This window comes from Tachyglossus aculeatus, chromosome X4 (assembly GCF_015852505.1).
Source record: "Tachyglossus aculeatus isolate mTacAcu1 chromosome X4, mTacAcu1.pri, whole genome shotgun sequence".
NCBI lineage: Eukaryota > Metazoa > Chordata > Mammalia > Monotremata > Tachyglossidae > Tachyglossus > Tachyglossus aculeatus.
This window is the reverse complement of record NC_052098.1, coordinates 28,373,725-28,388,008: the sequence shown is the minus strand read 5'-3', so window position 1 is coordinate 28,388,008 and position 14,284 is coordinate 28,373,725. Positions and strand designations below refer to the sequence as shown.

Genomic DNA, 14,284 nt, shown 5'->3' with positions numbered 1-14,284 from the left:
CAATTTATAAAGTGCTTACTATGTGCAAAGCACTGTTCTAAGCGCTGGGGAGGTTACAAGGTGATCAGGTTGTCCCACAGGGGTCTCATAGTCTTAATCCCCATTTTACAGATGAGGTAACTGAGGCACAAAGAAGTTAAGTGACTTGCCCAAAGTCACACAGCTGACAATTGGTGGAGCCGGGATTTGAATCCCTGATCTCTGACTCCAAAGCCTGTGCTCTTTCCACTGAGCCATGCTGCTTACTATGTAAGTACTATGTACTTATTATGTACTATGTACTGTGTACTTACATACTTACTATGTACTATGTAAGTACTTACTATGTGCCAGGCACTGTACTAAGCGTTGGGGAGATGGGGAGATCTGGGGATGGGCTTTTACCACCTTTGCCCTATTGAAATCTTGTCTTCACCTTGCCCTCCCTTAAACATGGGCACTCCTAATTTCATTTCTGCCCATTCTACCTCTGTCCTTCTGGGACTAATTTAAGCTTGGAGCAGTAATACAGGAATGGGAGGGAATAACATCGCCAAGATCTGCCCTTTCCTCTCCATCCAAACCGCTACCTTGCTGGTTCAATCTCTCATCCTATCCCGACTGGATTACTGCATCAGCCTCCTTTCTGATTTCCCATCCTCCTGTCTGTCCCCGCTTCAGTCTACACTTCACTCTGCTGCCCGGATTATCTTTGTACAGAAATGCTCTGGGCATGTCATTCCCCTTCTCAGAAATCTCCAGTGGTTGCCTATCAACCTACGAATCAAGCAAAAACTCCTCACTCTCGGCTTCAAGGCTCTCCATCACCTTGCCCCCTCCTACCTCACCTCCCTTCTCTCCTACAGCCCAGCCCACACTCTCCGCTCCTCTGCCACTAACCTCCTCACTGTACCTCATTCTCACCTGTCCCGCCATCGACCCCTGGCCCATGTCCTTCCCCTGGACTGGAATGCCCTCCCTCCACACTTCCACCAAACTAGCTCTCTTCCTCATTCATTCATTCAATCGTATTTATTAAGTGCTTACTGTGTGCAGAGCACTGTACTAAGCACTTGCGAAGTACAAGTTGGCAACATACAGAGACGGTCCCTACCCAACAGCGGGCTCACAGTCTAGAAGGGGGAGACAGACAACAAAACAAAACATATTAACAAAATAAAATAAATAGAATAGTAAATATGTACAAGTAAAATAGAGTAATAAATCTGTACAAACATATATACAGGTGCTGTGGGGAGAGGAAGGAGGTAAGGCAGGGGGCATGGGGGAGAGGAGGGAGGGGGCTCAGTCTGGGAAGGCCTCCTGGATGAGGTAAGCTCTTAGTAGGGCTTTGAAGGGAGGAAGAGAGCTAGCTTGGTGGATGTGCGGGGGGTGGGGAGGGCATTCCAGGCGAGGGGAAGGACGTGGGCCGGGGGTCGACGGCGGGACAGGTGAGAATGAGGCACAGTGAGGAGGTTAGCGGCAGAGGAGCGGAGGGTCCAGTCCAGTCCTCCCTTCAGAGCCCTACTGAGAGCTCACCTCCTCCAGGAGGCCTTCCCACACTGAGCCCCCTTTTTCCTCTTCCCCTCCCCATCCCCCCTGCCCTACCTCCTTCCCCTCCCCACAGCACCTGTATATATGTTTGTACAGATTTATTACTCTATGTATTTTACTGGTACATATTTACTATTCTATTTATTTTGTTAATTATGTTTATCTAGCTTTACTTCTATTTATTCTGATGACACTTGTCCACATGTTTTGTTTTGATGTCTGTCTACCCCCTCTAGACTGTGAGCCCGTTGTTGGGTAGGGACCGTCTCTATATGTTGCCAACTTGTACTTCCCAAGCGCTTAGTACAGTGCTCTGCACACAGCAAGTGCTCAATAAATACGACTGAATGAATGAATGAACTTTCAAATTAGGGGAAAACCGAGTCATGCTTTGTCTGTCTTTTTAAGCAGATACATTTGATTGTAAATTTCAACAACAGCATTCAAATAGCTTTAATGGAGTTTAGCCCAGCCAAGTAAAATAATTATAAAAGTTTAATTACTGACATATATGAGCCAGTAAATTTGATTCCAAAATTCTCAGATAAGTAAAAAAAGAATAAATCCACCCACTTAAGTCTCCAAGCCATTGTTACCAGGAAACAAGAAAACTTCATACACTGAAAAATTCCTAAATAGATTAAGGCAGTCTTGAAACAATAAAGATTTTATAAGGCAATGGGGAGGAGACCTGCTAGCTTACCTTTGGGTTTGTAGCATGGTGTAGGTACAATGCATTCTTCTTTTATGTGAGGCTTTGTTTTAGGGCTACATCCTCCTGTATGCATCCCTCGATGATCAATGCAGAGAACCACCCGGTATCTGAGTCCCTGGCCACATGTCACAGTGCACTGACAAGAAGAAAGAAAGCAAAGTCTTGGGGAAAAAGGCATTATGGCAAGAGTTTCTCAATACAGAGTAGGCATAGGCAGCATAGGGAGCAGTGTTTGTATGTCAGCAAGTAAAGTTGGTTTGGAAAACTTCATTCCAGCATGAATTACTCAGTCACTTTGCCTATTAGGGATGGGACTCATTTCTAAATCTCTCAGGTTTAGATCATTTATTGACATTGGGTGCTAAAGTTTTCATTCTCAGAGCCACATGGTTAACTTTTTGGCTCTCTGTCAGCTGGTTGGCCTATGTCCATTGTTCTTGCACTGGATATGCCCACTCTCACATCAGTTTTTGGGGGCCTGTTTTAGAAGAGATGCTTTTGATGACTCAGACAAAGAGATCAGAAACTAAAGCAGCAAGTTTACCAAACAAGCTGGAAGAGGGAAGAACGCTCTTAGTCTGCAACCCAAGAGAAGATCATAGTCATAGTTACCGGGGACCACTCCTGTGCCAGCCACTTGGGACAGTCAAAAATGTTGCAGGGCTGAACGATGGGCATCTTGTGGGTATACATGCATTTCCATTCTTCCACGGAGCTGACATGCCCTTGGATGTCTTCCTCCACACAAGAGACTGTGCGGCTCTGGATGCCCCCTCCACAGGAGGATGAGCAGGCTGTCCATGGTGTGCTTTCCCACCTGCAGAAGCAAAACCATAGTAATCCAGGGGAGAGGACGTGTCCTCGATAACTATTGAATACTCTTTCAGATCACCTCCTCCAATTTTCCTCTGGAGGCCTCCTGGAGGAAAAGTGTGGTCTAGTGCAAAGAGCATGGTCCTGGGACTCAGAGGACCTGGGTTGTAATTCCAGCTCTGCCTCTTGCCTGTTGTGTGACCTTGGACAAGTCACTTAAGTTCTCTGGACCTCAGTTACCTCATCTGTAAAACACAGATTCAGTACCTCTTCTCCTCCCACACTGAGGTGAGCCCCATATGGAACAGAGACTGTCTGTTCTGTTTTTCTCTGTGAGCCCACTGTTGGGTAGGGACTGTCTCTATATGTTGCCAACTTGTACTTCCCAAGAGCTTAGTACAGTGTTCTGCACACAGTAAGTGCTCAATAAATACGATTGATTGATTGATTTTATCTATCACATGCTAAGTTCAGTTCTGGGCACACGGTAAGCAGGTACCAAATGCCATGGTGATTATTAGTGCTAGAAAGTTAAAAGCCCAGCAGCGATGCTAAAGCTATTAAATAATTCCAATGGCAAGTGCTTCTGGGCCACTTCTTTGGCCAAGTTAACTATTCCTCATGACAATTAATTGATGATCCATGAAGAGAAAGATCTCAGATCAGATTTACTAACTGGTATGGAGCAAAGTAAGGAATAGACTCCCTAATTTATTCCAGTTTCCCCCACAAGGGTCTGAAACTGGGGTAGATTTTGGGTGGAAAGACTGGGCTGTTACCTACATTCCCCCCCAATCCCCTTGCCCCCCCACCTCACATCCCCATCTGAAAAGTGAATGAGCCCTGAATGGTTGGGGATGGACCCCGACCAGACAGATGGACCTGACCGGGGAGGAGTTGGGGGAGGGAGGGAGGGAGGAGAGAAGAAGGGGGAAGGTAAAAAAAAAAGTCATACCGGGGGCGGGGCGGGGCGGTCCGGACATGACCCACCACAGATCGGGAGGACCACCATGACCGCATCCCCCTCCCCCACCTCCACCCCTCTCTCTCCCTGAAGGGAAAGAAAGAGGGGGAGGGAGAGGGAGTGGAAAGAGTATGGGCTTGAGAGTCAGAGATTGTGAGTTCTAGTCCTGGCTCTGCCATTTGTCAGCTGTGTGACTTTCGGCAAGTCACAACTTCTCTGTGCCTCAGTTACCACATCTGTAAAATGGGGATTAAGACTGTGAGCCCCACGTAGACAACCTAATTACCTTGTATCTACCCCAGCTCTTAGAACAGTGCTTGGGACATAGTAAGTGCTTAACAAATACCATACTGAGTATCCTGGTATCATCCAGTCTTCACATATCCTGTCCAGTAAAGATGTGACATGAAGAGGATTGTTTCAATGCTGGTATTCTGACTGCATTCTAGGATCTCAATGTTCACAATACTGTCTTGCTATTTGATGTTAAGTATTGCACTTGTAACATTAGCGGAACTCTTCCACAGAGAAGGTTGGACATGACATTATACCTTCAGTTTGGTCTGAATCTTAGAGCCACTTTAGTGCCACACTGACTTTGGGCCTCCCAGGGCATACTAGTCTTATTTATTTAGCATTTGGTCTACTCAGATAACAGAATTCAGTGACAGTTTCAACTCTTCTTCATTGATGTTGATCCTTGGTTGTGGGTAGGGTTTGCCAGATCTGGGCCGGTAAATAACTGCGTTTCTCTTCAGATTGTCTAGCCACAGGTCTTGGCTGATTCTGGGAAGTAGTAATTATGCTAGCTGCAATCACATTTCTGGAGCTTCTATTCTACCAATCCCAATCCTGATTTATGACACAGTTACAACAAATAAGTTTCCTTCATTGTAAAATGGTTACATTGAGTTTTTAAGAATGTTAGCTCCTAAATAAGTTCTATTCAACTTTGGGTAGGAGGAATTGTAGCTGAAGTTTCTAGGAGTTTGGGGTTAATAAAATAATTTTAAAGTAAAAACCAGGCTATAATGCATCAGGGTCACTGTAGAGCACAGAAAAGCAGAAGGAAAAGGGTATCTTAGGATGGATTACAAAACATGAAAAAGATGAAAACCACAGTTACAGATGAATAATATTAGGTTTATCGTGTCTTTGCTCCAACTTCTGAAGTTCCAACCACAGTTAGATCCATAAAAAAAGAGGAGACCTCCCAGATTGGATAGAATATTTACTGAGATCCAGTAAATAGACATCTGCCCAAGCTTTTTCTGAAGACAAATGCCATAGGATTTTGTGTTACAATCATCCCCATTTTCAAGGAAATGGCAGCTCCAATAATGTAGTGGCACCTCAATGCACTCCATTACTGGAGAGATCCTAGCCAGAAGCCTTCTAGTTTGGTTACAGAAGAATAGTAACCACCGAATCATAAAGTTGGAAAGGACTTTGACAGATCATCTTCTCCACATATGGATACTTCACAACCTTACTTTGTGCCTCCTGCAGTTTTGTCATTCTGAGAATCAAGGGGGCCACCTGAAAGCTGGCCTAGAGGAAAGACTATGGAACTGGGAGTTTGGAGACTGAACTTTGCCTCCGACCTGGGGTGTGATCTTGGATAAGTCACTTAATTTCTCTGTTCCACAGTTTCCTAGGCATCTTTAAAATGGGGATAAGATGCCTGCTCTCCCTACCTCTTAGACTGTGAGTTCCAACTGGGGCAGGGATGGTATCTGATATAGCAGCTAGCATGGGGTGCTTAGAACATAGTAAGCACTTAATAAATACCATAAATATTAAAAAGGTCTTCCATCTGTATGACTGAAACCTCTCCTGCTTTCATTTAAACCCATATCTGATTATTTGGTAGTCATGGTCACCCTCTTCTGCAGAAAAGCCCTTCATGTTCTTGCAAACAGTTGTTACCCTTTAACCTTCTCTTCTCTAAGCTAAAAAAAATCCAATTTCTTTATCATGAGAAAGTATTTTCCAATTTCTAATTTTTTGTTCTTATGCTGTCTTTCCACTTTTTTGAAATCCTTTGTAGAGCAGGATGAACTAAATTGAAAACAGTGCGCTAATAAATATCTGACCAGTACAGGGTATAGCAAAAAATTCCTTCCCAACTTTTGCCCTGTAGTCTTCATGCTGAAATATCATCACATCATGTTGTCTTATAGAATAATAAATAATTCATATTCAGCTTTTGGCCCACCCTGGACTCCAGGAATGGTAATGTGACTTCAGATTTTATTGTGACTCTCTAAACCCTTTACAAAATCTTCTCTCTGGGTCATATACAGGAGATCAGCAAACATTATTAAGTACTCTTTACTGCATTTGTAAAGAACCTCTCTGCCTTTATTTGCTGATTTCAAGAAAGCCTGAGGCACCATTTAGAGCTCTGACAGGTCCTAACAAGTTTGTCTGTTTCAATTACTCCTTAGTGATACAGTCAGTACCATGTCTGACCCTTTCCCAACACCAATGGAGTAAAGCAGGAATATTCATATTAGGCCAATCTTAATCACTGATATTTAAAAATAATTATAATAATAATTATGGTACTTGTTAAGTGCCATGTGCCAGGCACTGTACTAAGTGCTGGGGTGGATAAAAGCAAATCAAGTTGGACACAGTTCCTGTCCCCCATGGAGATCACAGTCTCAACCCTCATTTTACAGATGAGGTAACTGCGGCACAGAGAAGTGACTTATTGAACGGTTAATTGTGTTCAGAGTACTCTACTAAGTGTTTGGGAGAGTATTATATTATCATATATATAATCTCTTCCCACAAGGAAATTACAGACTAGACACAATCTATTCCAAGCAGCGACGATAGAGAATGAATAAAGGAACTGAAATCTGGAGTCAGAATAGGGTTTTATCCCCCAGAAATCTTTCAAATTAGTAGACTATAAGCAACATAAAAAGCCCTAAAATCCTCATAAAAGAGCTACTATTCACTGAAGTCTGTGTTCTGGAAGCACCACAGAAGCACCATACACAACAGACATGCAAATGATCATGAATCATTTGGCAGAATTACTGATGCATTATGGCTTACCCCTAGCCTCAAGAGGGTTAAGGTCATGCATCAGCGAGCACTTGGGAATCCTTACTCTTTACCAAATGCTTTTTAAGATTAGACCAAGGATAACATAGTCACTGAATTCCACTACTCTGGCTGCATACTGTTCAGAAATTCATTGAAAAAAAAAGAAAATTAAATTGAGAGGGTCAGGGTGCTCTTTGAGACATTGACAGACAGAACATAGTGCCACTGTGGCATCAAGCTTCAGACCGAAATGAAGGTCTCTAGGGCCGTTGTAGCTTCCAAGTTTCTATATAATTGCAAGACCCAGGTCCCCCATAGATATCCAATTAGGTTTCTTGAGCAGTTTCACCAGAAGTGTCCACAGGCCATTTTTGAACTCAAATGACAAGAAGGGTCACAAAAAATGAGGTCCACGAATGCAGTGAGTCTATCAGCATTGCCGTTGTTTTCATTACAGCATTTCATTCACTAAGTGCGACATGAAAGAAGATTGCAGAATATTCAAGTTGCTTAAGTAGGGAGCCTGTAGGGAAAGTGAGCTGAAGAGCCATTTTAGATATACAGGGAACCTTATACCAGGTCATATATAAGCAACTATATATAATACCATGTCATTACATGGCTTAGCTGAAGACTTCTGGGAGACGACAACAATAGATAAAACAACCTGGCATGTGGCAGTTAAGAATGGGGTGGCTACATAAGAGTAGAGACTTTTGGAAGATCATCATCCCAAGAGTCAGGTATGAAAGCAGTATTCATTAGGCGCCACCACCGATATACCCATCAGCAAAGCAAAGGACTATTTTTGTGTACATTGTTCACCTATGAATAAGAACCAACTGTTGGTTGTGTTGACTTGGAAAATCAATCAATCAATCAATTATGTTTATTGAGCACTTACCGTGCTGACCACTATACTAAGTGCTTGGGAAAGTACAATATGACAGAGTTGGCAGACACATTCCCTTCCCACGATGATAAAGGATATGGATTATATATGCATATTTCTCATATATATATGTGTGTATATATATACATACATATATATATACACACACACATGCAAAGACATACAGACACACATGCATATATACATTTGAGAAAAACCTATGTAATTTACATGCTATTCTTAAGATAGACATTGATTAATACTGAGAAATTCAGGCTAAAGACTTCAGAAACATCTAGAATTAAGAGCAACAACTTGAACAGTATACAAGTAAGCAGAATTACTCCTTTTCCTTCTTTCTGAAGTTCGGAACAATTTTAACTTTAAATTTGATTGTATTGCCCATGTATATTCAGAGCCAATTTAATGTATATTTTGTACACGACATGACATGCCCCCAAACATTTTAATACATAGACACAAGTACAATAGCAGAATGATGAAGTAGTTGTATTAGGTGGGTTGAGGTTAAGGCAATGTTGCTTTCTTAGGTGAAGTTTGAGAATGGAGTATATTGAGCTAAGAAAGAAGCTCAGTGAGACCAGTTTACAGAGTAAATAAAAGTAAGTTATCTCAAAGTAGCTAACCTCTAGACAAAGTTCAAATTTGTGGTATTTGTATGCTTGCTTCAGCTGTGATAACATATGCATCAGCTAGCACAGTATTCAGATTCTCATACATTTTATTCATACATTAGAAATAGAGGAAGCATTTTAAAGATTTTTCAATTATCCTTCAATGATATTTTTTCCACATTCTAAAAGTACTGGACTTATAAAAATATAAAGTGATGCCTTCAATTTAACAATAGTTTTTTATGTTTAAAACGGCTTCTCAATAGCAAGAAAAATGTTATAAAATTTACTTCTTCAATTACTACTCATTTCCAAAATTCAAGTGGGTTTTTTTTCATTTCTTAAGAATGGTAAACCCCACCTGGAATTCCATGTTCATGGCACTGTAAAAATTATTGTGGCAGTGTTTGCTTAATAGCTATCAACAGTGCTTTAATGACCAAGGCTCCACAGAAGAGGAAACAGAGCAGAAAACAAAGGAAGGAAAAGAAAGGCCATTATGATTGTATCAATCTCAATGTAACGGTTAACGCTTCTTAAAAATGACTGTCTAATGATAGGTTAGAGTCCAAGCGTGTCAGCATTATTCATTAGGAAAATGCAGATTGGGGTGAGAAATACCACCAGAATTTTACAGAAAAGAAAGCAGAGGCAAAACACCGGCAGCACAATGATTTACTAGACCTAGCTTCTGAATGGTTGATTTTACATACCGAGGAAGGGGATGGTAGAGGTCATAGGGCATGATCTGCTTGTATCCGTCACTGTTAGGAACAATAATGCCAACCCTCTGAGTAAAAGGTACACACAATAAAATAAACACTAAATGATTACATTATACAATACTATTTTTACACAGTAGTAAAATAAAGAGCAATGAGAAATATTTTACTGATTTTAACACTTTGACAACACAAAAATCAGTTCCTTTTTATGCTAGAATCCATGTAAAGTTATGCCAACTGCTTCCAAGCAGTCATAATTTAATGAGTTTTCTTATTCAAAAAGGAAATACCAGTAGAAAGGGGATAGCTCCAAAGTGTGACACCTCTTTAATATAACACAGTAAGCTTATAAATGCTCTCTGCTGCTATAGAAATTACAACATATCATTTTGGGTCATTATTTTTATCATTGTTAAAGTTGCTTCCAGATTCTGAGTAAGCAAACGTACACTTAAGATTCAATTCTAATGAAAATAAATTCTCTGAAGGCAAAATGAGCTTTGCGATTGACAGTATTGTGTACCAAGCAAATCCCTAGCAAAGGGATTTTTTCTTGGGGTGATAAAGGGGTGAGGATGGGGATGACACTGTACTTGGGAAATAGATACTTGGGGTGATGGGTGTAGGTAAGACCTTCTGTGGTTGTAAGTCTCCACGGGAAGAGGAATTTGAGATGTAAGACCTTGATCATCCTCCTATCCTCTCTGATCAGTCAGAATGGTGCCCTTAGAGTGAGAAAATAAGCTTAAGGTAGAACATTTCAGGAAAGGAGGACAGAGTTGAAGTATGCATCCATGGGTTGAAGTAAGAAACAGCTTGGGCTTGAAAGAAGAATATATTGGCAATGTAGTGAGGAAAGCAGACCCAAGTCATTTTTTAAAAAAAGTTACAAAAACCTTGGAGAGTAAGAGAAGTATGCATAAGAGAAGTATGCACTGCTTGAAGAGAGACAGTAAAATGCAGAATTGAGAGAAAAATCATTTTGCTATATGAAGGAAAGGGCTAAGAAACTGAGCTGGTTGCCTGTAACAATTTCTATGGCTAGAAATTCGCATTTTCACAGCAGGAATGAAACTACAATAAAGCTAAAAAAAGTTGCCTACCTAATTTCTTACAAACAAGACATTTATCATGCTTCATCAGCCATAAGAATAGAATGGTATTCCACTGAAGTGCTACTGTGAAATCTATTACTAATGCAGCAGAATCATATCGCTCCCTGTCAGGGTAGTAATTTAGAATTAAAATTCATTTTACAACTCATTGATAAGGGAAGAGATACCCTCCTTCATGGTTCTATAATGGAGTATCAGATTCTGAAAAATTTCCAAAAGGAGAAACATACTTGCTTAGCTTTTAACTCAATAAGTAAATGGATTTATAGCTTAATCAACAAGAGTTGAGTGGAAAAATCTTGTTAATTTTAAAAATCTACTGAAAATTATTTTGTCACTGCCTTCAAAAACCATATCATCTCCCAACATCCACTCTTCCAGTGTTCCACTCAAACATTTGCTGATCCACACCCAACAGTGTAAAAAAATATAGCCTGAAAAAATTGATTTCAAACCTTTACATGATCAGTGATGCATCTCCAAATGCATTTCAAATCTTAATGTACAACTGTTTGGGGAGAAAATTCTTTTAAAAAATAAATTCTTAATGGAACGATGTATCCATTTGAATGAATGAATGAATATGGCCTCCAGAACAAAGCTTCTCTAAGCTATTGTCTGCATAAGGACTTTGTGAGAATGAGTCTAAAAAATAATTTGAGCTGCAGTTCATTTAGAGAATGCAGACCACAGTCACTTGGGGAATTCCTCTTGTGTTAATTCTAATGAATATATCTATGGGTAGATCAAAATACAGGATAGATACCAATATTTATATTTTACATTTCTTAACTGTACAACTTGATGAAAATCAAAAGTACGTCTGCCAGATTGTCCAAGGTAAAGATAAAGGATTTATTGGAAACAAACTCCAATAACCAGTTCCAAAGCAATATTATTTTCCCTTCAAAAGTTTCTAGCACGTCATTTGATAGAAAAAGTCATTTTTTTCTGATGGAGCTGGCACAACAGAGTGGTTATTTTTAACTGTAATGACTCCAGATATGAACATTCTATTTGGCACAGAGTGCTGGTTTGCTTTGGCCAAATACATTGAGAACTTAAAACAAAAGTGACATTAGTGAATCATTAAGAGAAGCAGCGTGGCTCAGTGGAAAGAGCACGGGCCGTGGAGTCAGATGTCATGGGTTCAAATCCCGGCTCCGCCAATTGTCAGCTGTGTGACTTCTCTGGGCCTCAGTCAAATGGGGATTAAGACTGTGAGCCCCCCAGGGGACAACCTGATCACCTTGTAACCTCCCTAGTGGTTAGAACAGTGCTTTGCGCAGAGTAAGTGCTTAATAAATGCCATCATTATTATTATTATCTGGTTTTCAGCTGGTCCTAAGAAGCTAAAAATTCATTACTGGTAACTTTCAGCCACCTTACAATGTTACTGAATACTTGAATTCTACTTAATTCTCTAAAATATCTCCTAAGGAGAGGTTACATCATGTAAATCATATATTCTGTCAAATTTGTACTCAGTGTGTACTCTACATACCAAAACAAATTCTTACTCTTGTTACCTCACAAGAGTTTCTGAAGTTGTGTTTTTCCACAAAATTTCAAGGCTATAGATTTAGTCTATGATTTGCTTGGAACGATTTTTATGGATACTAGCTAAAAAAACTATCTTCATTTTATCCTTAAGAACACCTCTTCATTTTTGACTTTTTGGCAAATGGGCTGGCTTAATTGCATCAGAATGAGAAATAAGAAAAATCTTTTCACAAAGACACAATTCTGCCCATCTCCACTGCACTGCTTATAAATGAATTTGCATTATCGGATTATCTTTCTTACACATTAATAAATACCTCAAAAATTTTCATCCATTTAATTTATTTCACTTTTTCCTTTCAGAAAAACGGAGAATACTAACTTCAATATTAGGTTGATCTTTTGCATGTCTCTGATACTTGATTTACTGATTCTATTTCAAAATGGATGCCTTAACCTAGGCTAGATAGAATGGAAAGGGAGAGGTATAGAAGGAGAGATACTGTTCAGAATACAAAAAAGTTTGTATTCCCAACTTCATTGAAGAATTTGCTTTAATTTAAAAAAGTAGTTTTTTAATTTAAATTTCAAATCACTCTATATTCCTATGGCTTGGGTCACGATGAAAATAGAATATGTCTAAACAATAGTACTTTACCCAATCCTGTTTCTGCATATGTTTAGGTTGGTTCTGACCTTCCTTGGGATGAATGCTTTGGCCTGTTGTTTTGGTTAGAATTTAGTTTGACTTTGTCAAGTTTATTAACACCCTTCCTTACTTTTCTAGTCCTAAACATGTTATGCACACCATTAAGGGGCCACTTAAGAACTACTCAAAATTCTTCTTTCACATATTTTCACCTGCATATATGTGTGTCCGTGTATGAAGGACAGAAAGAGAGAGTGAGAAAGAGAAAAAAACACACAAAATGTTCATGTGGAGGTGAGGGGGCCAGATGGGGAGGTGTATGGAAGAAGCTATTCAAGCACCCAACATTTCCTAAGTAATTAAGTCGGACACTGGGGAACCCACCCTGTCAACACTTCCCACTCTCTTAATATATCTCTTCTCTAGTTTATTACCATTCCCCTCTCCCCATATGCCCCACTACCTTACCAATAATTTATCCAAATTTAAAATTCTTTTTTATCATTAAACTCTCACACACAATTTCCCCTGTCTACTTTCAGATATTTTAAGTGTCTTATTTACTCTAGAGTCCAGGTGAAGTATTCATCATGTACTTAGTAAAATTGCTTAATAATAATGACCGTATTTGTTAAGTGCTTACTATGTGCGAAGCACTGTTCTAAGCGCTGAAGCACTGTTCTAAGTGCTGGAGCACTGTTGTACTTTCCTTTAAAAAAAATGGCATTTGTTCAGTGATAACTATGTGCCAGCCACTGTACTAAGCAGTGTGGCTTAGTGGAAAGAGCACAGGCTTGGGAGTCAGAGGTCTTGGGTTCTAATCCAGCTCTGCCACTTGTCTGCTGGGTGACTTTGGGCAAGTCACTTAACTTCTCTGTGCCTCGGTTACCTCATCTGGAAAATGGGGATTAAGACTGCGAGTCCCACATGGGACAACCTGATAACCGTGTATCTATCCCAGTGCCTAGAACAGTGCTCGGCACATAGTAAGCGTTTAACAAATACCATCATTATTATTACCAGATAATCAGGTTGGACACAGTCCATGACAAACATAATAATTATAATTATGGTATTTGTTAAGCACTTACTATGTGCCAAGCATTATGGGGCTCTCCATCTTAATTCCCATTTTACAGATGAGATAACAGGCACAGAGTAGTCACATGACTTGTTCAAGGTCACACAGCAGACAAGTGGCAGAGCCAGGATTAGAAGCCAGCTCCTCTAACTCACAGGCCTGTGCTCTTTCCACTAGGCCATACTGCTTCTCAATAATACTTCATAATAGCATACAACCTTTGGGCAGAACTTATACCTGCATTTACCTTTGAAAAGAAATGAGCGATGATTACCTGCTCTTCACTATTTCCCTGTGATGGAGTTGCAGAGGGGAGAAAGCTAGGGTGCTTGGTTACCAGGGAACAGGGAAAACACAGTAAGTGCTCAATAAACACAATTGAATGAATGAATTTAGTGATGGCCCAGAGTACACCACCTTCCGGGCCTGTGGTTTATTAGCTGGTGCCCTGGTAAATGGCGGGGTGTGTGTGTGTGTGTGTGTGTGTGGGGGTGTGTGTGTGGGGTGTGTGTGTGTGTGTGTGTGTGTGTGTGTGTGTGTGTGTGTGTGTGTGTGTGAGATTTTACCATTCAGAAATGTATAAGAACACTGGATTC

The 14,284-nt window shown here is 40.3% G+C and overlaps 1 protein-coding gene across 1 annotated transcript in view; it reads right to left on the bottom strand.

Moving 5' to 3' along the window:
- Positions 1-14,284, bottom strand: part of ADAMTSL1 (ADAMTS like 1) — a 714,148-nt gene that overhangs the window by 142,751 nt on the left and 557,113 nt on the right. Inside the window, exons 11-13 of the mRNA XM_038769612.1 lie at positions 9,329-9,379; positions 2,861-3,065; positions 2,237-2,384 (exon numbers count right to left, since the gene is read on the bottom strand). Coding sequence (XP_038625540.1) covers positions 2,237-2,384; positions 2,861-3,065; positions 9,329-9,379 — 404 coding nt within the window. The remainder of the gene's footprint in view (positions 1-2,236; positions 2,385-2,860; positions 3,066-9,328; positions 9,380-14,284) is intronic.